General features: G+C 41.1%; 1 protein-coding gene across 1 annotated transcript in view; it reads right to left on the reverse strand.

Annotated features, from left to right (window-relative positions):
• Window positions 1-635: 635 nt before the first annotated feature.
• Window positions 636-20,798, reverse strand: part of SVOPL (SVOP like) — a 40,470-nt gene continuing 20,307 nt past the window's right edge. Inside the window, exons 8-16 of the mRNA XM_073624087.1 lie at window positions 19,794-19,919; window positions 15,496-15,624; window positions 11,578-11,651; window positions 5,172-5,374; window positions 4,649-4,760; window positions 3,721-3,802; window positions 3,321-3,410; window positions 3,118-3,231; window positions 636-844 (exon numbers count right to left, since the gene is read on the reverse strand). Of these exons, the coding sequence (XP_073480188.1) occupies window positions 833-844; window positions 3,118-3,231; window positions 3,321-3,410; window positions 3,721-3,802; window positions 4,649-4,760; window positions 5,172-5,374; window positions 11,578-11,651; window positions 15,496-15,624; window positions 19,794-19,919 (942 nt within the window). The 3' untranslated portion in view covers window positions 636-832. The remainder of the gene's footprint in view (window positions 845-3,117; window positions 3,232-3,320; window positions 3,411-3,720; window positions 3,803-4,648; window positions 4,761-5,171; window positions 5,375-11,577; window positions 11,652-15,495; window positions 15,625-19,793; window positions 19,920-20,798) is intronic.

Genomic DNA, 20,798 nt, shown 5'->3' on the forward strand with positions numbered 1-20,798 from the left:
GCGAGCCAGGCCTTCTTGTCCACATCAGTGCCTGACCTCACAAACGCGCTTCTGGAAGAATGGTCAAACACTCCCATAGACACATTCCCAAACTTTGTGGACAGCCTTCCCAGAAGAGTTGAAGCTGTTCTAGCTGCAAAGGGTGAGCCAACTCAACATTGAACCCTACAGACTAAGACTGGGATGCAACAAAAGTTTGTGTGCGTGTAAAGGCAGGTGTCTCAATACTTTTGACAATATAATGTGTGTATATATATATATATATATATATATATATATATATATATATATATATATAAACACACACGCATGTGTGTTTGAGCTTTGGGGTGCACACCCTAATGCCATAGGCTGCGTACGCCTATGGATTTCACAAATGAGCAGAAATTCCCACTGACACTTGTGGAAAGCCTTGCCAGAAGAGTGGAGGCTGTTATAGACAGCAAGGCAGGTTAGGGTGACTCTATATTAAAATCTATGGTTTTGAAATTAGATGTTCAACCAGCTCACATGGGTATGATGGTTAGGTATCCATATAGTGTAGCTGAAAGGCCCAAAACACCTTAGTCAATTTTCCACCAATTTGTTTTTTTTAACATTACATCCAGGCATCCGAATGCCTCCCTCCACCCTGTCCCTTTTTTTGATTTCATTCAGCTCACTAGTAGACTAGTTTTCTTTCTTTTAATAAAGATTTTCTGTTTTGAAATGTAATTTTATGACAAATCTTACATTTTGTTTTAATATAATTCATAGCATCAATCTCATTAACCTGGATAAAGTATCATTTATCTTTAATCCTCGTAATAAAAGCTTCTCTTCCACATTGCCTTCATTTAATTTCCTGTAATGAGAAAAAGTAATCAGAAGGTTTAATAGATTGCACCCTAATAATATTCCTTGTAGAATTCTATTTTCATAGATTAAACAATTAAGTGCTTTTTTGACACACATCTTTTATAAATCCAGAAAAATAAAATAAGTTCTCAAACGCAAACTTAGACTTTTCCTACAGGAATATACTGTATCCCTGGAAGCATCCCTCTAGATGTGCATGTTCACTGCCCAAGGTTTCTTCTGCAGACAAAAGCAGTCACATCCAGATGGATTCAGAGGATGCCCTAATTTACCACAAAAACTGTATTGTGTGTTTCCTACCCTCCATCGCCACTGTTTTTTGTTTTTTTTAATTTGGTCAAGGACTGTTAAGGTCCTTTAAATCAGGACTAAGCTCCCCAATATACTCACCTCCACCTTCCAGCAAAGTAGTGGTTACATCCCTCATTGACTTCTGTGACCTTCTCCCTGGGGTGCCAGGTTTTTGCCCTCTTGATTGGCTGGCAGGGGATGACGTCATTCCTTGCATGTGCACGAGAGTCCATCATTTCAGCACAGCCATAGTGTGTCGGGAATGTACATTGAGCTGCATGTGCACAACTCAGTGCCCATTAAATAGAAAACTGCAAGCAGGCAGGTAAGTATGTATTGTTGTGGAAGAGACTTAGCATAATACTTCTGCAATAAAGAGCTGCCTGTTTGTTTTCTAAAAATGAGGTCTAGCTATGCTTTAAACTGGGAAAAGAGCTTGAGCCTAATCTTATGTGATCACTAAAGCCTCGTGCACACGATCGGACTTTCCGACGAGAAATGTTGGATGTCAGGCTGTTGGCGGCCAATACGATCGTGTGTATGCTGAATCGGACAATTGTTGTCGGATTTTCCGCCAACAAATGTTGGTTAGCATGTTTTCAAATTTTCCGCCAACAAATGTGTGTTGTCGGACTTTCCGAGCGTGTGTACACAAGTCAGTCAGACAAAAGTCCAAAGTACAAACACGGATGATCGGAAGCAGAAGCGGTCGGTCTTGTAAACTAGCAATTGTAATGCAGAATGAACATTCGCGACGTGGCGAATTATGAAATCTCCAAATGCAGCGCACAATTCTCTTCTTCTTTAATGAGATAATAATGAAGCTGCTTTGCTGGTGATACTGATGGAGTTATTGCAAACAAATTTTCAAAGGCTTTTTTTTTCTAGTGATATCAAGAATAATATTATTATGTTTTGTTTTTTTTTATTTGGGCAAGTTACCACAACACCATTATCCCCTAGTTTTTAAGATCAAACCTATAACTATGTTGGTGTCCCTTGTTAATTGTACATTGTATTTTTTAAAATATAACTGCCTACTTCCAAACTGTCATTTGAAGTAAAACACATAGCCAAGTATTATTCTCCACAATTTTTTTTGTTGTGCATTAAAAAAAAAATAAAATAAAATTAGACATGCTATCTACCCAATAGAACTTAACCAAAAAGTGCATTCTATGCATCCAAAATATAGAAAATATACCAAATCAAATCATTATTCAACCAAAAAAATAATGTCAGAGAAATAACTCCAAGGCCAAAAATAAATAACACGTTATCTTCTCTGATGTCTGGTTGATGAACGGCCGTTCAGAAACGAACTGAAAAGCACGAACTGAAATCGCTAAATGAAAAACGCAAAAAGAAAAGCGCGGATCAACACTCTACTTCTACTAACACGAAATTAGCAGAAGGAGCCCAAAGGGTGGCGCTAAAGAGCTGAAAAGCCACGTAGTACGTCTAGTACGTCACTATGTTCGTAATTGTTGGCCAACAATTGTGTGGCCGTGTGTATGCAAGACAAGTTTGGGCCAAGGCCCTTCGGACAAAATTCCACGGATTTGTTGGCCAACAATCCGATCGTGTGTACGAGGCATTGGAGTCAATGTAATGAAAGCAGTCAATGTTGCTAAGTCAAGTGATCATTTAAAGCCAGTGTGGTGAAAGCAGGCTGCCATGTGATCATTATAGAGCCAAGTTGCTGGAAGCAAAAAGTTTCTGTTTTTTCTTTTTTTTTTTCCAAACTGTGTGGTCCTGCCATTACTAGTGTACAACAATTCTGACACCATGAAGAGGAAAAAGAGCAGCAGCCTCAAAAACCCAATCCTATTCTCCACATTGCATTCAGTAAAAGTTGGTTGCTAGGATATCAGGAGAAGTATCTGAGCAGCAAAAATAAGGTACTTTAACAGAAATAACAAATCTACAGAGGTGGAGCACTTGTCCTCCAAGTAATTTTGAGCTCACCTGCAATGCTCGTCCTTTGGTCTCGATGGGCAGAGTAAATGCTGAGATTGCGCAGATAAAGCAGACAGCAGAAAACAGGCAGAGGGCACCAATGATGGAGGCACTTAGTAAAACCTATGTAATAGATATTACAGCTGAATTTTTTAGGAGGCACATTATTATCTGTGTAAATTATATCACTGTAAAAGTACAAAGTTTCCTACCTGGGCTATGAATGGTGCTGCCATTGCTCCTATGCGGCACAGTGACCCACTTGTGCCCATTCCAATCGCTCTCATCACAGTTGGATAAACCTGCAGAAAGATGCAGAATGATGCATTTGTTAAAGGTTCACTTCACCCAATCCTGGTGCTTGAGTATCTTATGGATGCTGGAGGGTTAAACCATATAAAGCTTTCTTATATTCCTCTTGCAAAGAGATTTTTGTAGTTGACTTCTCCAGCCTGCAAGCCTGGCACAGCCATAATTAAGGGTTTCCACCATGATTGCTGTTGCCCGTAGTAGGCATGAGCATACTAAATTGCCAGGTAGGCTGGAACAGATCCTTGAACTTTGGGAGTGGAATAGATTTGTAGACCTTCACACTTTGTACCTTGTACCTACCTCTGCTGTGTAGATGTATATGGTGTTGAAGTTTGCAGATACCAGAGCTCGAAGGCAGAATAGAATTCCAATAAGACCCGTGCTGGCAAGCAAGGTAGGACAAACCAAATCAGACAATGTTTATCAGAATATTTACATTATCGGTTTTTAAATACATTGCATTGTTCTGCTAAGTGGATCCCCACCACAGTTTGTATACTTTGACATTTCATAAAACAAAAATCAGTCCTCAATAAAAAAAAAATCCAAAATATATTAACACGCTAATCAGAATAAGTGAATCAGTAAGGAAAAAATGTACAACGGCCCAACCTAAAAGTAAGTCAAGGAGACCTGGAAGAGTCCAGAGACATAAATGTAGGTGGAGTGCAGCGTGGTGTGGCAGTAATAACACACACATTCCCAGTGCAGTGAAAGAACTTGTATTGAAGTAATGCAAAAACAGGGTACCTGTCCCTACTCTACCAACTCGCGCCAAACCTGGGAGCCAGGGCCCTAAAAAGGCTCTGCCTGACCCAAGATGGAGGCAGGAGTCATATGAGGTGGCATCATCCAATGGGATAGCTTCCCCAGTGACCCAGCAAACCATAGAGGAGCATTGTTCCTCATGACTTCCTCCCCAACTGCAGTGCCGCCTGCAGTGGAGAACGTAGACTGCACCTGCATACACATCCACAAACAAGTAAAATAAACTTCTCCCCAGGTATTTTTCAAGACAGTAAGCTGGAATTTTTAAGCAGTTTTCTGTTCAAGTACTCGATTCCATGTTTGCGGAAGTTCATTGAAGGTCTGGTAGTCAGGATATTCTGTCCACTGCCTCTGTGACATCTAACTGGTTAGTATTTACTATAGGCTGATAAACCAGTGGCTGCGCATTACTCATGCTGTGTGTTATTACATTTGCTGATAACGACATCCCTGATTTTACCTTGACATACAAATGTTGAGGAGCAAAAAGAATATGCCAGTGGTCGCCATGGTGATGCCAAGTGTCCAGCGCCGACCAAGAAGATTAATTCCCAGAATGTTGAAAGGATTTACTGAAATAGCAGAAAATTATTTGTGTACAACTCTCTTCTGTGTGTGTAAATCTACTTCTAGAAAGTACTGTATACTGATATGTTACTACAGATAAGACTTTCAGAGGAACAAGTGTCATTTTTTTTCAGATCTTTGTGTGAAAAAGTTCAATACTAGCACATTATGGCATAGAGTTGCAGAGGCTCAGATTTTAAAAATATAGAGTTTACTACTGCTTTAATACATGAACTCTTCTTGCTAAACTTATCTTACTTATATATTCTGACTATGAATAGGAGGTTCTGTGCAATCTCTAATGATGTCACAAGCCCACAATGGTTGTGGGTATCCATGGTATTTGCCTAGGTTGTAAGAACATAATTCAATAATACCAGAGCCAGTACAGTCATTAGGTTACACTGACCACTTACAGGCAATCTCCCCCACAGTGCTAATGATCATGGTGCGGTAATCGGAGGAGCTCAGCATGTTGCAATAACAGGGGCTGTGGCTGCCCTCGTACGGCTCCTCTCCTGCACCCAGAGCCACCTGCCCCGATCCACACAGAAGGTTCCTCTCCAGGAGTTCTGAACTAGCCAGAATGACCCCATAATATGCAAAGGAAATTCCAAGCCTGAAAAAGAACACAGGAGGAATTCAGAACATTCAGAAAGCCACACTTTTATAAGCCAGTATATGAGCAACAAGAAACACATTGCAAGGGGTGACTGCACAGGAGAGGGGGAGCCTACCTCCCAACTTTTTGCAATAGGTACAAAGGACACCTATTAGCAAATGTATATAGGCATAGGGCACACCCCCTGCCATGCCCCCTTAAAGGAGAATTATACAAAAAAAATGATTAGTTAAACCCACAAGTGCTTTTTTTTAACCACTACTGTTCCTTTATACCGACGCTTTATATTTACCAATGCAGAAATTTTGAAACTGGATGAAAAGTTTAGCACTGGGAAACACTTTTTGAAAAATAAATAGTGCATTTTATATAGAACTATATAGATCAGACCAAAATAAGGGACAAATGAGGAGGAAAGAGGGACAGAGGGACTTTGTTCCAAAACAGGGACAGTCCCTCGGAATCAGGGACAGTTGGGAGCTTTGGGGGTGAGTGAGGCTGTGCTGGGGCAGAAGGAAGGGTACATTGCAACTTAGGTTACTGCAGTTATTTGTTCTATATAATACTAACATTCTACAGAAGAGCTTACTATCAAAAAAGAAAGAGAGACTTGCAGTAGCTGTGCTTTAACTAAACACTGCAGGTGGTGGAAGAGAGATGTGAATCAAATGTATACACCTTACTAAAGTGGCCAGGAAAAAGGCGTATGAATAGATCAGAGGTTAGGGATGGGTATACAGTACAGTATATCTGAATAAGTAAAAGCTACAGTGTAAGGAGATGCCTAACTGTGGAGGCATTAAATGCAACAACCTGGGTAAAAAAAATGTCTGCCCAACTTTTGCAGATTTTTTACAGATTTATTAGAAAACCAATAGGTCAGTAAACCTACTTACTTGCATTGCTTACTTATGGATGGATTGCTATATTGCACATTTGGCAGGAACAGAAAAGAAGGTCAGAAGGGTCATCAGATCACCAAAACTGGGCAACCAAAGAGTACACATACAGTTGTGCTCATAAGTTTATATACCCTGGCAGAATTTATGATTTCTTGGCCATTTTTCAGAGAATATGAATGATAACACAAAAACATTTCTTTCACTCATGGTTAGTGTTTGACTGAAACCATTTATTATCAATCAACACTTTTTAAATCATAATGACATCATAAACTACCCAAATTACCCTGATTGAATGTTTACATACCCCAGTCCTTAGTACCATGTATTGCCCCCTTTAACATCAATGACAGCTTGAAGTCTTTTGTGGTATTTGTGGATGAGGCTCTTTATCTTCTCAGATGGTAGCCAATGACAGGTTGTCTTGGCCTTGTGTTTTGGATCATTATCATGTTGGAATGTCCATGCACAGCTTCCTGGCTGATGAATGCAAATGTTCCTCCAATATTTTTTGATAACATACTGCATTCATCTTGCCATCAATTTTGACCACATTTCCTGTGCCTGTTGCCTGTGCCAAATTTCCTGAGCCTGCTTTAAGCTCACACATCCCCAAAACATCAGCGATCCACCTCTGTGTTTCACAGTAGGAATGGTGTACCTTTCATCATAGACCTTGTTGACTCCTCTCCAAATGTAGCATTTATGGTTGTGGCCAAAAAGCTACATTTTGGACTCATCACTCCAACTGACTTTGGGAGTTATTTACTAAAGGAAAATCCACTTTACGCTGCAAGTGCACTTTTAAGTAAAGTCACTGTAGATCCGAGGGGGACATGCAAGAAAAATAAAAAACAGCATTTTAGCTTGCACATGATTGGATGATAAAATCAGCAGAGTTTCCACTCTTTTCAGATCTACCCCTTAGATTTAGAGCGACTGCACTTCCAAGTGCACTTTCAAATGCACTTGCAGTGCAAAGTGGATTTGCCTTTCGTAAATAACCCCCTTTGTGCCAGAAGGTTTGAGGCTTGTCTCTGTATTGTTTGGCGTATTGTAAGCGGGATACTTTGTGGCATTTTCATAGTAATGGCTTTCTTCTGGTGACTCGGCCATACAGCCCACCTTTCTTCAAGTGCCTCCTTATTGTGCATCTGGAAACAGCCACACCACATGTTTTCAGAGAGTCCTGTATTTCACCTAAAGTTATTTGTGGGTTTTTCTTTGAATCCCAAACAATTTTCCTGGCAGTTGTGGCTGAAATTGTAGTTGGTCTACCTGACCGTGGTTTGGTTTCAACAGAACCCCTCATTTTCCACTTCTCGATTAGAATTTGAACACTGCTGATTGGCATTCTCAATTCCTTGGATATCCTTTTATATCCCTTTCCTGTTTTATACAGTTCAACTACCTTTTCCCGCAGATCCTTTGACAATTCTTTAGCTTTCCCCATGAGAATCCAGAAAAAGTGCAGCACTGGATGAAAGATGCAAGGGTCTGTCAGGAGTCCAGAAACTCATTAACCCTTTTATACACACACACTAATTACAAGCAAACAGATCACAGGTGAGGATGGTTGCCTTTAATAGCCATTCAAACCCCCTTGTGTCAACTTGGTGTGTATGTTATCAGGCCAAAATCACCAGGGTATGTAAACTTTTGATCAGGGTCATTTGAGTAGTTTCTGTTGTGATTATGATTTAAAAATAGTAAACACAGTTGATTGATAATAAATGGCTACAGCCAAACACTAACCATGAGTGAAAGAAATGTTTTTGGGTTATCATTCATATTCTCTTAAAAATGGCCAAGAAATCATAAATTCTGCCAGGGTATGTAAACTTATGAGCACAACTGTACATTGCTGGGCTGTGGGATCTCAATTTCTGTTGCAACTTTCAGAGAGAGTGTCAGGATTTGATGTACACACCATCCTGACTGGTGTCACCTGATCAGGTTTTTGGCATGAAGATGGTGACTTAAATTCCCTGAAGATAATTGATCAAACCATGTCACTAAACCTAACCCTTTGTTTATTAACAAAGCCATGCGATCACCTGGTCAGTGCTGACATTGTGATAACATGTCTGTTGATAGACAAAGGGTTAGCAGTAGGGTTGTCACTGAATATCTAATGTAACATTCCCATATAATGAGGGGCTGAATTTTTGGCACAGGAACAGGTTCAGGAAAGTTGAAAGGAGACTTCTTTAGTCGCAAGGAGCTATTGTCCCAGTATTAGTATCCCCCCTCCTCCCCTGAGTCCTCACTCAATCCAGAACTTTGAAAACACTGACAATACCCATAACAAGTAATTTTCCTTTTATACTTAAAAAGTCAATACAGCGTGACAAAATATCAGCCACCCTGGGATAAAGTTGAAAAACAAGTTCTACTATGTATGCCATGGAGAGCAAAGGGCATGGCTAGATTGTGTCTAATAGTCGGACTGGCAGTCAGAGACTGCAGATATACTATAGGAGATGGTCAGAGACTGACAACACTACAAAATATGGTAGGAGACTGTAGAAATACTACAGGAGATCTAAACAGTATCAAATTGAATTGTCACAACCCCATGAATGTGAAAATACATAATATTGGCAAAATCATTACTTCGCTTTTGTTAAGAAAAAAGTTTCCTTTTACTTGATCTATGTACCTTGCATGGATTTTAACAAACTTTCTTGCAGAGTCCTACCTTTTGTTATTCTGAAGATATAGCTGTTTGTTTGTGTTCACGTGGAAAGTTAATCTAATGGGAGTGATTTTATAGTTATCAATCAGCTGCTGCACTTGCAGGGTTCTAATGAGCAAAGTGACAGGGTCTGCATCCCTTTAGCCGTGATTTCACTTTAGGGGTATCTCACCAAAAATAAATTTTTTGTTGCCCAAATTCTGACTTATTTTAGTGCAAAATCAGTAAGCCAACCATACAAGCAGAAAATTACATATCTGGGGGCATTCTGTACACCATCTGTAGCACCTTCAGGGTGCCATATTGCATTGCATTTTACAGAAAATTACAATGCTACAGATTGCAAACAAAATGTAATTTTTATTGACATTTAATTATAAAATGACTTGTGTAACAATTGTATATGCTATATTATTATTTTTTATTTGCTATTTTATTTCCACGAAAGTGGCGTTACCCTTTAAAATATACCCAGGGTGCAAGTTTAGTTCCAAGATAATCTATTTCTAATTGGAAGAGAATAAATGGGCTTAAATTGCACTAAGGGCATTTTATCACAACTATAAATACAAATACTAAATACAACTAGTAAATATAAAAATAACATTTTATTAACTGCAAGAATCATGTAAAACACATAACAAAACTCTTTAAAATCAAAAGGTCCTGTTTACGCACACTAAAGTCACAGCTATAGTAATTATTCTTGTCACCTAGATTAGAGATCACATAAACCACAAGCAGTGCACAATACAGATCATAAAGTAATCTAAATAAGTCAAAACTCATATAATGTTCATAGTAATGGGCAACCTAATAGAGCGATGAAGACCAATCTCTAATGCGCATTAATCAGGAGTGTGTTACATATACAGTGCAGGCTTGAGACATGCGCTATGAACAGATTGCAAGGTTCAAAAGTATACTACGTTCAGAGTGCAGGGTTCAGAAGTGTGATCTATACAGAATGCAGGGTTCAGAAGACACAGAGTGCAGAGTTCAGGTTAATAGTGCAACCCTGTATGTAATGCACTCCTTAACTTTGTACTCTGTATGTAGTGCACCACTGAACTCTGCACTCTGTATAGGGAATAAAAAGCTAAAGGGGAAATTGTGTTTTTACAAAGACTGTACATTGTGTTCCACCTGCAGTAAAACATTAACCACTCCTGGATCACCCACTGACTTTGACGTTATATACTGTGGTTATGGCAGCAGGTAGCTGCCATAACCCTGGTATATTTTTACACAGTGGGCGATCCTCTTTTAGATAAAAGTGGTCCCGGTGACAGATTCACCACGGGATCACTTTTGTGGGCGGCGGGAGAGTTGCACAACCCCCCTCCCCCCCACCGTCGCTTCCTGGTCGCTTTCTTCCCCGCTTACCGGAGACGTTGGTAGAGGCAAAAACAATCCCATGTGCTGGAGGGATGGGCAGGAAGTCTAGTGAGGGCAATATGGGCCCCAACTTGACTCTATAACCTTGAAGGACCGAAGGGACGTCAAACATCACTTCCGCCCTCCGGCCTTAAAGGCACCATTTTTTTTGTGTAAAAGTAAAATGACGTTTTATTTTTTTTTTGCTTCGATTTTTTGTGAGATCTGAGGTCTTTTTGATCTTGCATTAAAGAGGCCCTGTCCTCTGCTTATTTCTATTACAAGGGATGTTTACATTCCTTGTAATAGGAATAACAGTGATCAAAACATTTTTCATTCAAAGGGACAGTATAAAAATAAAAAATAAACAGTAAAATAAATAAGACATTTTTTTTTTAAAGCGCCCTGTCCTTCTGAGCTTGAATGCAGAAGCGAACGCGTGTGCAAGTCGTGCCCACATATGTAAATGGTGTTCAAACCACATGAGTGACAGCAATAATTCTAGCACTAGACCTCTTCTCTAACTCTAAACAGGTAACCTGTAAAAATTTTGAAAGCGACACCTATGGAGATTTTTAAGTACCGTAGTTTGTCACCATTCCACGAGCATGCGCAATTTTAAAGCATGACATGTTAGGTATCAGATTACTCGGTGTAACATCATCTTTCACATTATATAAAAAAATTGGGCTAAGTTTACTGTTTTCTCATTTTTTTAAATAAAAAAAATGTGTATTTTTTCCAAGAAAATTGCTTTTGTAAGACCGCTGTGCAAATACGGTGTGACAAAGTATTGCAACAATCTCAATTTTATTCTCCAGGGTCTCTGCTTAAAAAAATATATAATGTTTGGGGGTTCCAAGTAATTTTCGATCAAAAAATACTGATTTTAACTTGTAAACAAAAAATGTCAGAAATAATCTTAGTCCAGAAAAGGCTGACCGCGAGGACAACAATTATTTTTGGAGGTGGGCGTCAGGTCAGAAGAATGTGAGCAACCAAGATGGTGTAGTTCCTCCATATTACAGGTATGTAGTGCCCTATCCCATTCCTATTGAAGCAGAAGAGTGGGAGGTGCCCTTAGCCAGCATGACCGATGCTGGTGGGGAATCAGGGCCCTGCTTACAAACATTTTGGTGAAGTAAAAATTCAAATTTTTTTCGCTTAATATTTACTTATGAGCTTATGTGTATACAGGATTTAAGGATACAAGAATCATTTACCAAATAACCCATATCTGCAAAGATGTTCGTAGATATTTCCGGTCCAAAAGATCCCAGAAGCTCCCAGTTCTTTCCTATATAAAAAAAAAAAAGAAAAAGGTTAATAAGATACAAAAATATGAATCCATAGCAAGTAGATGAACTAGATGGTCATAAGACACTATGACATTACCTCAGCTGAGATCTAGAAAGGTTTTTCCAGGAAGAGGTATATAGTGCATAGCACCCCTTGGTGTACATAGTGTGAATAGGTTAGATGTAAGTATCTTAGGCAAATTTAGTTTGGCTCACAAGTAGCTAAAGTGAGCATGTCTGTGGGGTTCAAGTTCAGGTCAGAATGGAGGGCTCTGCAGGTCAGCTTGCTGTTAACTCCCCTTGGTTCTGGAAATTTCCAGAAAATTTTAGAAGCTAGTGGGTGGAGGTACAGAGGGAGGGATCTGCATATTTATGGGAGTTTGACCAATCCCCAGGCAGGAGGCCTGGAAAGGTGGTAAGATGTGCCCACAAATCTGAAAGACCCTGGCCAGTGGTGGGTTGTTGTTGCTGGTTGGAGTATGGATTGCTGAGTCGAGGATTGTGAGGCCTGGAGGGGACCCTGGGCCTAGGGGTACTTTGACCAGAGAGATCTTCACCACCCTTTCCAGGAGACACCTTTCTGGAAAGAGGGATCAGAGGGATCTTCACCACCCTTTCTAGGAGACACCCTTTATTGCAAGAGAGGACCTGTACAGCAGGAGGCCTGAACAGCACTCTTTGCCAAGCAGCAGGATTTCAAGGGACAGTGCTAGTACCTCTACCTATAACCCCCAGAGCCAACAAAGGGAGAAGGCACCCAGATGCTATATTTAGCTAGTCTTAGAGGGACAGTGCCACAACTTACCTTACTCCCTTGCTCTGGGATTTATTCAAGGAAGCCAGGTGCACTGGCATTTTGCTTTTTTCTACTAAGGGGACACAGAGCTCCTACATACAGTTGAGGTTTTACTATTTTCAACTAAGGGGACACAGAGCTCCTACATACAGTTGAGATTTTGCTATTTTCTACTAAGGGGACACACATACATTTGGGTCTATGCTATTTCTGCTATTTCTGGGGACATAGAGCTCCTGTAAGAAGATATTTGCTACTGATCCATTAAGGACTGACATTGTTCCGGAGGGAGTACAGTCTAGGATCCACTTTTCTGCAAGTTTTACATAGAGAAGTTTTTCTCCATGTTTTTGCTGAACTCAGTTTGGGCATCCCATAACCCCTTGTCCCCATCCACGTTTATATTCCCTGTGTAGCGCCCTGCTCCTGATGAGCAGATGCTATTCTTTTGAAATTTAAATTAGTTGAAGCTACAGTTAGGCTCAACTCATTATTGCCTAAATGTAATAGTTTCTGTACCAGTTTGGCTGGATTGTGCAGATTTCCATCCAACCATTGGTGGTGCTGTCATCATTGGTGGATATGGAAAATACAGTCTGGTCAAGCATATTGAATACTCTTTGCTCAGAAGTTATTCGGTGGGAGTGGTTCACACACCGGACATTCTGGGTAGGGGTATTTAAGGAACAGACACCATCTTTTCTGGGTTTGCGCTTCCTGACCTCCGAGCCTGGGGGATGGGTTCGCGCTCCCTCATCTCATGGCCCTCCTGGCCTGGGGGAATGCGTTCCCCTAAAGTTCTACCTTGAGGTTTGCGGAACTAAGGCCTAGCTACTAAAGGAAGGATCCGAGTATTAGTGGCCTATTGGTATGAATGATGGTCTCTTTGCTGTCTGGCCTGCGGGAAGAAGCAAGGGATTGCAGTGACCAGGGGAGGGCTCTTCGGGAGAGGACCAAGCATAAGGCTGGTATCTTGAGAAGAGCCTGGGAACTCAGTCGAGGGCGCATCTTGGATCAAACGCAGCATTCAGTTCATTTAAGACTGCAAGGTCTGTGGCAGAGACCGAGTAGAAACGCAGCAGTCAATACATTTAAGACTGTAAGGTCTGTGGCAGAGACCGAGTAGAACGCAGCAGTCAGTTAATTTAAGACTGCAAGGTCTGTGGCAGAGAGCGTGTTCATCACAGCAACAAGTTCACCCAAGATTGTAAGGTCTGTGTCAGAGACTATGTTCGAGCATTGCATGGGCTGCTAGGTCAGTGAGAGAGGCCTATCCGGTGGTTGCTAAATCAAGCTGTGGAAGTGTTATTCGCTGGAAATAGAAATTACCTTAGACTGCAAGCTCCAAGGTACCTGAATCCCTTTTTCTCCCCCTACTTTACTATTGCATATGTTGTTACTTAATAAAGCTTGGAAAAAAAGGACTAAGTGTTGGAGCCAGTGTTTCAATTGAGCGAGAGAAAAGTACCCCTTGGAGAAACACTGTGAAGATGCTAACAGTAAGCCCGAAAGGAAAATGTTAGCAGTTGCTTTCGGGGCCAAAAGAGTGGGAAGCACCACTAGAGTTGTAAACGCATGAAAAAAAGCTCTGCTACACCTGAAAAAAACAGGGACTGGTTTTCTGACTGCAAGTTGGAAAATGCATGTTGCCTCAGCCTCCCTCTAGGGGGTAGCGCTACAAATGTGTAACTGAACAATGTGAATTGTTTTTATCAAAAGAGAGAGTCAAACCGACAGTGCAGATTCTGATCTTTAATTGCTCTCAGGCCTCACTTTCGGGTGGACTCACAGCAGCAGAAGCTACATATCTTAAAGTGGTCATAGAAGCCAAAGAGCGGTCGTATTTTGAAGGCATGATCCCACACTTTGGAGGTGGCCATGGCCACAACTGTGAAGAAAACCATGCATGCTAGAGTCACCTAATCATGGATGTTTATGCTAAAGACCAAGGAGAAGATAACTCTGATACTGCTTGTTTGGGTGAAACAGAAGTGACCGGACAATGTTTTCAGCCTTATCCAGATCATGTGGACAGGGGTGTGTATTGTGACTATAGACATTAAATTGTCCAGATCAGGGAAAGGCATCCAATGTTTGTGGTCAGCTAGTGTTCCTATCCTCCTTGGAGTTTGGGTGTTCCACTCTTTTTGTTGGACCCCTCAAAATGACCACGACTGATATGTAAATCCGGAAACAAATTATAAAGTGTTTTCCACTCGTTCACACCAAGGTGCAGAGACATCATTTTTTCTGTATGCTTTCTGCAAGGGCTTAAAGAAAACGGTTAAAATGGTTCTCTACGCGCCCTGTTCACACCATAACATGCAGATTTTTTTCTGCACAGGAATCTGCAACGTGTATGCAGTTTTCTGCATGGGGAAAAAACTGACATTCAATCAACATTGGTGTGAACAGGGCACATAACTGATGTCAACGTGCATAAAAACTCACTGAAACGTGCATGAAAACTGATGTAAACTGATGCCTCTGCAAGTGAAATCTGCGTTGTTTTCTCATCAGTTTTCTTGCACATTTAGTGTGAACGAGCCCTTAATTTAACCCTTTGATTATGCATATAACTATATATTACACCAGTTTATACCACTGCTCTGAAGTCATTAGATCCATACAAGTAGCTGCTGATTTTGGATATACTGTATCTCAAGCTGGTACATGGTAACAGGTGGTTCTTACTATTATACATTTCTAGTAATTTCCTGAGGGATAACACAAAGTCATGTACATGACTTTAAATTGAGGTTGTGGGTGTGGCTGTCACGACTTATTGAAACAATTGTGGGTTTAGAAAATGGAGTCTCGTTTCCTCTGTTGGAATCCCTCCTCTCGCTCTAGTGCAACCTACTTTGTTCAGTGCACCACTGGCATCACTTTGCTAGTCCGGTTAAAGTCAGGACCAAAATCTGTCTGTCCATTGTATCTTTCTCTCACCTTTATGACTGGATTTCAATATGTTTTTCTTCATTTTATAAAACCATATACATTTTCTATCACTGTTTGGCATAACCCAGAATATAAGTACAACCTACCACTGGAGGTTCATCAATGGTTCCCTCTGGCATCTTAGAACGGTTTATTTTGGCGATCCAAGTCAAGGTCTCCATCGCGGCCTGGTGCTTCCCGACTGAGACATTAAATCGCGCTGACTCTGGGACAAACTGAAAGAGAAATGTCTCGATGAATAAATATCAGACCTGATTGCAGCTAGTCATGTCTAGAAGGTAAGGACAACTCTCCTTACCAACCGCTCAGTGTATGCCACCCCTCTCTGCCAATCCCTTTTCTGGCATCTGATTTCCCAGCAAATTCATTTAAAAATACTAACAATAACATACAAAGCCTTTCACAACTTTGCCCCAAGCTACATCACCAATCTTGTCTCAAAATATCACCCAAACTGTCCTCTCCACTCCTCTCAAGACCTCCTGCTCTCTAGCTCCCTTGTCTCCTCCTTCCATGCTCATCTCCAGGACTTCTCCAGAGCCTCTCCCATCCTCTGGAACTTTCTACCTCAATCAGTTCAGCTATCTCCTACTCTGGCCACCTTTAGGCAATCCCTGAAAACTCACCTCTTTAGGGAAGCCTATCCCGCCTCAACCTAACAACTGAATCTTTCAATTCTTCCAACAGCTCATTCCTCACAGTTATTAACTTTTGCACCACTTGCCCCACCCTATTAGATTGTAAGCTCCTATAAGCAGGGCCCACTTAACACTCTTGTATTTTTTTGTATTGTACCTGTATTGTCTTCTTTTATATTGGAAAGCACTGCTCCAACTGTTGGCGGTATATAAATCCTAAATAATAGCACCAACATCTTAGCTGTGAAATTTTCAGACTATAGTGCATTCCACAGTTCATTTGGAGTATTACATATTATACAATGACACATTTTAAAACTACAAAATTAAAAAATATTAAACTGCGATTCCTGCTAATAAATCCATCTTTGCTACTGACAGGGTAGATAAGTTTCTCGTACAGTGCCTTGAAAAAATATTCATACCCCTTGAAATTTTCCACATTTTGTCATGTTACAACCAAAAACATCATTGAATTTTATTAGGATCTTATGTGATAGACCAACACAAAGTTGGACATAATTGTGAAGTGAAAGGAAAATGATAAATGGTTTTCAAATTTTTTTACAAATAAATATGTGAAAACTGTGGTGTGCATTTGTATTCAGCCCTCCTGAGTCAAAACTTTGTAGAACCACCTTTCACTGCAATTACAGCTGCAAATCTTTTTGGGGATGTCTCTACCAGCTTTGCACATCTAGAGAGTGACATTTTTGCCCATTCTTCTTTGCAAAATAGCTCAAGCTCTGTCAGATTGAATGGAGAGTGTCTGTGAACAGCAACTTTCAAGTCTTGCCACAGATTCTCAATTGGATTTATGTCTGGACTTTGACTGGGCCATTATAACACATGAATATGCTTTGTTCTAAACCATTCCACTGTAGCTCTGGCTGTATGTTTAGGGTCGTTGTCCTGCTGGAAGGTGAACCTCCGCCCCACTCTCAAGTCTTTTGCAGACTCTAATGCCGCGTACACACGATCAGACATTCCGACAACAAAACCGTTGATTTTTTTCTGAAGGATGTTGGCTCAAACTTGTCTTGCATACACACGGCCACACAAATGTTGTTGGAAATCCAGAACATCAAGAACGCGGTGACGTACAACACATACGACAAACCGAGAAAAAGGAAGTTCAATAGCCAGTGCGGCTCCTTCTGCTTGATTCAGAGCATGCGTGGAATTTTGTGCGTCTGACTTGTGTGCACACGCTCGGAATTTACGACAACAAGTTTTGTTGTAGGAAAATTTGAGAACCTGCTCTCAAACATTTGTGGCCGGAAATTCCGACAGCAAATGTTCGATGGAGCATACACATGGTCGGGCTTTCCGACAACAAGCTCACATCGAACATTTCCCGTCAGAAAGTCCGACCATGTGTACGTGGCATAACAGGTTTTCTTCAAAGATTGCCCTGTATTTGGCTCCATCCATTTTCCCATCAACTCTGACCAGCTTTCCTGTCCCTGCTGAAGAAAAGCATCCCCACAACATGATGCTGTCACCACCATGTTTCACAATGGGGATGGTGTGTTCAGGGTGATGTGCAGTGTTATGCCCCATACACATGATTGGACTTTCTGACAACAAAACCATGGATTCTTTTCCAAAGGATGTTGGCTTGTATACACACAGTCACACAAATGTTTTCGGAATTTCCGAATGTCAAGAACGTAGTGACGTACGACACGTACGACGAGCCGAGAAAAATTAAGTTCAATAGCCAGTGCGGCTCTTCTGCTTGATTCCGAGCATGCGTGGACTTTTGTGCATCGGACTTGTGTACACACGCTCGGAATTTCCGACAACAAGTTTTGTTGTCAGAAAATTTGAGAACCTGCTTTCAAATATTTGTAGGCGGAAAGTCCGACATCAAATGGTCTAAGGAGCATACACACGGTCGGGCTTTCCGACAACAAGCTCACATCCAACATTTGTTGTCGGAAAGTCCGATCGCGTGTACGGGGCATAAGTTTTCTGCCACACATAGCGTTTTGCTTTTAGGCTAAAAAGTTAAATTTTGGTCTCATCTGACCAGAGCGCCTTCTTCCACATGTTTGCTGTGTCCTTCTCGCAAACTGCAAATGGGACTTCTAATTGCTTTCTTTCTTTTAAAAATGGCTTTCTTCTTGCCACTCTTCCATAAAGGCTAGATTTATGGAGGGCACGACTAATAATTTTGGACAGATTCTCCCACCTGAGCTGTGCATCTCTGCAGCTCCTCCAGAGTTACCATTGGCCTCTTGGCTGCTCTGATTAATGCTCTCCTTGCCTGACCTGTCAGTTTAGGTGGACGGCCAGGTTTGCAGTTGTGCCATACTCTCTCCATTTTCAGATGATGATGAATTGAACAGTGATCCCTGAGATGTTCAAAGCTTGGGATATTTTTTTATAACCTTATCCTGCTTTAAACTTCTCCACAACTTCATCCCTGACCTGTCTGGTGTGTTCCTTGGCCTTCATGATGCTGTTTGTTCACTAAGGTTCTCTAACCAACCTCTGAGGACTGCACAGAACATCTGTATTTATACTGAGATTAAATTACACACAGGTAGACTTTATTTACTAATTAGGTGACTTCTAGATTTTAGTAAAGGGGCTGAATACAAATGCACGCCACACTTTTCAGATGTTTATTTGTAAAAAAAATTTGAAAACTATTTATCATTTTCTTTCCACTTCACAATTATGCGCCACGTTGTGTTGGTTTATCACATAAAATCCCAGTAAAATACATTTACGTTTTTGGTTGTAACATGACAAAATGTGGAAAATTTCAATGGGTATGAATACTTTTTCAAGGCACTGTATATCTTGGACACACCAAGGGCTGGTTCATAGGGCAGCCATGGGGAGGTAAAAGCAGGCAGTTGGGCCAAGGAACTCAGCACAGAGATGGTGGAAACCCCCTTATAATAGGCACAGCAGGTGTGCAGATCTGGAAAGCGCAGAGTAGGGATGGTAATAATGAGCACAGAAGTTGTACAGACCCAGAAACTTAGTGTGGTAATGTTTTGAACTCCTCATAATGGGCACAGCAGGTGTGCAGAGCCAGGAACTCAGAGCAAGAATGGTGGAAACCGCTCGTAATGGGCACAGAAGGTATGCAGACCCAGGACCTCAACACAGGGATGGTGGGAATCCCTCATAATGAGCACAGCAAGTGTACAGATCAAGAAACTTAGCACAAGGATGGTGGGAACCCCACATAATAGGCACATCAGGTGTGCAGAACTGGGAACTCAGTGTAAGAATGGTGGGAACCGCTCATAATGGGCACAGAAGGTATGCAGACCCAGGACCTCAGCACAGGGATGGTGGTAAACCCTCATGATGAGCACAGTAGGTGTGCAAACCAAGAAACTTAGCACAAGGATGGTGGGAACGCCGCATAATGGGCACATCAGGTGTGCAGAGCTGGGAACTCAGTGCAGGGATGGTGGAAACCCCTCATAATTGATGCAGCAGGTGTGCAAACCCAGGAACTCAATGCAAGGGTGGTGTGAGTCTCTTATAATGGGCCCAGTAGGTGTGCAAACTTGGGGATTCAGTGCAGGAATGGTGGGATACCCTCATAATAGGCACACCAGATCTGGGAACTGGGCACAAAGGTCTCACCAAGAGAGTCCCGAGAGACAGATGAGACATCAGGGGGTTTAACTTTCTAGCCTTCATCAAATCAAAAGCATGATAGTTTTTAAGTGCATCAGTGAGAACAGAAGATAAACAGAACACAAAGATCTCACCTTGAATACAATGACCAGAATGATCCCAGGGATGGATGCCAGACGAACAAGCCAGCGCCATCCTAAAGTTGGGTTGACCACTGATCCCACGCCAATGATTAGTAAGGATCCAGCAAGCCAAAATAGCTGTGGAGAGATGAAATATCATAATAAAGTATGTTAATGAAATACCACTCTGGTCTGTCTGAGATTTAGCCTGTGTGTAAAATTACCCTATTTTTTGAAAGAAAAATGGTGTATACCCCCAGGCTAAAGCAGGGTATACATGGACCAAAAATGGGCCGGTTTAGCAGGAACTGGCCAACTTTCCATCCATGTGTACTGCTGACTGTTCAACAGAAGTAAGTCTAATGATCGGCTTCTGTCGAACGGCATTGCTGGAAAACCAGCATTCGATCCATGCTTTTAGCCAATGGCTGCAGCACTGATCTGTGCATTCTGATGGGATGGGGGGGAGTCCCTTCTGTCAGAATACAATAGCTCAGTGGGAGAAACCCCTGAATCCACATTGCTAGACCAAAAAATACTCTATACCTGTGCTAATGGAAAGATCAACTAAAAATCCAAACCAAAAAGCAAAATGAAAACCACTGTGCATAATGTGTGAAATAACCCAGCTGCTACCTTTTGCACTTGAAAATACCACAAAACATATTCAAAGGAAGTGGCGCTACAACAAAATGTACATGTACAGTATATATATTTAGGACATCATATACAGTGCTGTAAAAAAGTGTTTGCACCCTTCCTGATTTTTTTTTTGTAATAAAGTACCTGAAATAAATAATAAACTTGAAAACTTTCTGACAGATTACCTAAAGAAACAAATGAGATTAATCTATTGCATGCTCAGAGCAGTGAGAACAAAGAATATTGACTGCTGATTGGTCAGGAAGGGCTACTATGTGTTACATTTTGTTCTTTGCCTTATGTAAAAAGCCTAATAACCAAAATTAAGAATTTCACAGTCACTAAGGCCATTACCGAATGTGCATTTCTCTAAAC

Source organism: Aquarana catesbeiana, linkage group LG03, assembly GCF_042186555.1.
Source record: "Aquarana catesbeiana isolate 2022-GZ linkage group LG03, ASM4218655v1, whole genome shotgun sequence".
Classification (NCBI taxonomy): Eukaryota; Metazoa; Chordata; class Amphibia; order Anura; family Ranidae; genus Aquarana; species Aquarana catesbeiana.